The 2,927-nt window shown below is 42.2% G+C and overlaps 1 protein-coding gene across 1 annotated transcript; it reads right to left on the bottom strand.

Annotated features, from left to right (window-relative positions):
- Positions 1-344: 344 nt before the first annotated feature.
- LOC104512229 (blood vessel epicardial substance-like) lies at positions 345-2,072 on the bottom strand (the record flags this gene model as incomplete). Its single annotated transcript, XM_010155132.1, has 2 exons — positions 1,853-2,072; positions 345-469 (listed from the first exon to the last, which is right to left on the bottom strand). Coding segments are annotated over exons 1-2 (345 nt in total), but the record flags the coding sequence as incomplete, so codon positions are not given.
- Positions 2,073-2,927: the final 855 nt, after the last annotated feature.

Below are 2,927 nucleotides of genomic sequence, written 5' to 3'. Positions count from 1 at the left end.
AAAAATACCATTCCTGGTATCTCTGCAAGTAAACAATATAAACCCTTCCTTACCACCAGAACAAAACCAAACACAAACACAACAGCCAAAACCAGCCAAGAGTAAGTTCTAAAGTCAAATCATTTTTCAAGGAAATGGATTTCAGGAAATAGTTGTGTACTGAATCTGATCATAATTATGGTCCAGATCCTTCCTGAAGGAGCTAACTGACTCAGTCCAAAACAACCTCTGTCTAGTTGAAGAACTGCCATGGAATTCATTCGTCTGTCCAGCAAACATAGGCAAAACTTCCATTTTTCTTGCATCTTACTAGACTGCTTGTGCAATTTAGCTGTTATACATACCGGTCTTCTTTTATACAGTAGGTATATGAAATGTAAGAGGTTGACAACCAGAAACACAGAATTCCAAATCATTATGTCCAAGGCACAACGGTAGAGTGTAGCCCAAATGATGAACAATGCACATCCTGTAAAAATTAAAAAAAAAGGAAATTAAAATTTCACTGAACAATAAATACATTTGTACAAAGTCATCAAGAATGCGTCCACTGGGTGTAATTACACTGAAAAGCAATGTATTCTACAAATTTTACTACAGTTAGGCTCTGTGGATCAATGCAAATGGTAGCAAAGCTAATCACTACAACGCTGCAAACAGGCACGGAGAGATGGCTGACAGCAGTCCTACTGCACGGGACTGCAATCCTGGAGCAACGATAGTTCAGAACCAGGCTGGGGAAAAGCAGAACAGTGCAGCCCATGAGAGTTTGTTACTAAAACAAAGCAGAAAAGGCATTTGGGAAGATTGTATCTTAAACACAAAAAAAGAAGAGCATTAAGTAGCTCACAAAAAACTTTATTAGTAGTATTGCATTAATTAGGCAAGCAAGAGACTAGAAAAAAAAACCTCCAAGTCATACACAGATACTTTTTCAAATTTAAAGGAACCATCATTGCTGCATTTTGACAAGGTCAGAGCAGGAACCCAAATTCTCTTCTATGACATGAGAAAATTTCAAATGGCCCTTTTTTTTTTTAGTTGTTTTATTTTGCCTGTTATCTTTTAAAGCAATTTTCATTATTCATTCTGGATGACTAGGGATACTATTTTTAGCCTACGAAGACAATACTTATCAAATGATAGATTATGCACCAGTGAGTCTCGCCCAGATAACTGTGAACCTACCATCTGATAGGGATGGCTGTAAAGGCACAGATATATTTTCTCTTAAGTTTCAAGCAAAGTCAACAAGGACAAGGTGTCAAGTTAGTGTCCCTTTCACTTTCTCCCTGGAAACAATGCTGAGTTCATGAATTCAGCATTATCTATTCTGTCCAGGCTGCTGACCTGCAGCACTAACGTACGGATCAGAAAAATCCCAGTGTGATGAATCCTGATCAGCTACTTGGACTACAACAGACAGTAGGATATGAGGCCTGGAAGTAGTAAAGGTGAGGGATATTGTGGAGCAGCATGAAGGTGGGGCAGGGTCATCAAAGAAAAGGGGACAGATCCCCAGGAACCAGACTTTGTTTGATCTGCTGCAGTCATGTCTGAAGTAAACAGGGTCCACTTGTTTCTAGCCAATAATCTACACAGGTCTGAAGATAAAAGTTGTAATTCTGTAAAGTTTTGAGAGCCTAGAAACATACAACCTTCCTAGAAAAGGTTATCAGGGTCAGAACACCCCCACTTACACCAAAAACACCTTCAGCACAGTAAAACGATCATGAATACGTACTGAAATTTCACTGTAAGCTGAAAGGACCAGGACAAAGGCCCACAATGGTTACAGACTGCTATTTCTGTCACAGGAAGGTTGCAAACTTCTCTAGAATAATTCTCCTACCTATGGTGAGCAGGCCTCGCAGAAAGATCATATGAAGGTTCAGAGTAGTTGGAATAACCAGTCCAACTGCAAAGCAAATGTTTGCCACATGGAAAACAAGATGATGAATCTCTTTCCAGTTTTCACATGCAGTCTCATTGAGAGGCACAAGTGTGGCATTTAAGTCTGGAACAAAACCTAGTGGAGTAACAGTGAGCGGGCTTACTGCAGTAGTATTCATCTTGGAGGTTCCTGCAGCAAGAGAGAGAGGGGAAAAAAAAAAAATCACTGTGCATTAAATTGAAATATATTAGACATACCTTGCTGGGTTGACCCTGGCTGGACACCAGTTGCCCATCAGAGCTGCTCTGTCACTCCTCTCCTCAGCTGGACAGAGGAGAAAAGCATCTAACAAAAGGCTTATGGGTCAGGATAAGCTCAGAGAGAGATCATTCAGCAATTACCATCACAGGTAAAACAGACTCTACTTGGACAAAATCAATTTAATTTATTACCAGTCAAATCAGAGTAGAATAGAACCAAAATCAAATTTTTAAACACCTTCCCTCCACCCCTCCCCTCTTTCCAGGCTCAGTTTTGCTCCTGATGTCTCTTCCTCCTCACTCAGAACAGCACAGGGGGGACATAACATAACCCCCATCTTTAAAAAGGGGAAAAAAGAGGACCCAGGAAACCACAGGCCAGTCAGTCTCACCTCTGTGCCTGGCAAGATCATGGAGTAGATCCTCCCGGAAACCATGCTAAGGCACATGGAGAATGAGGAGGTGATTGGTGACAGCCAACATGGCTTCACCAAGGGCAGATCGTGCCTGATGAATATGGTGACCTTCTACGATGGGGTCACGACTCTGGCGGGTGGATAGAGGACGGGCAACAGATGTCATCTACCTGGACTTGTGCAAAGCCTTCGATACTGTCCCCGCATGACATCCTTGTCTCGAAGCGGGAGAGACATGGATTTGACAGATGGACCGCTCGGTGGATAAAGAACTGGCTGGATGGTCAGAGAGTGGTGGTCAAAGGCTCAACGTCCAAGTGGAGACTGGTGACAACAGCATTCCTCAGGGGTCGGTGT

The sequence above is a fragment of the Eurypyga helias genome, unplaced genomic scaffold (genome assembly GCF_000690775.1).
Source record: "Eurypyga helias isolate BGI_N326 unplaced genomic scaffold, ASM69077v1 scaffold49987, whole genome shotgun sequence".
Taxonomy (NCBI): Eukaryota; Metazoa; Chordata; class Aves; order Eurypygiformes; family Eurypygidae; genus Eurypyga; species Eurypyga helias.
Note: the sequence above shows the minus strand (reverse complement) of the source record. Positions and strands in the feature narration are given on the sequence as shown.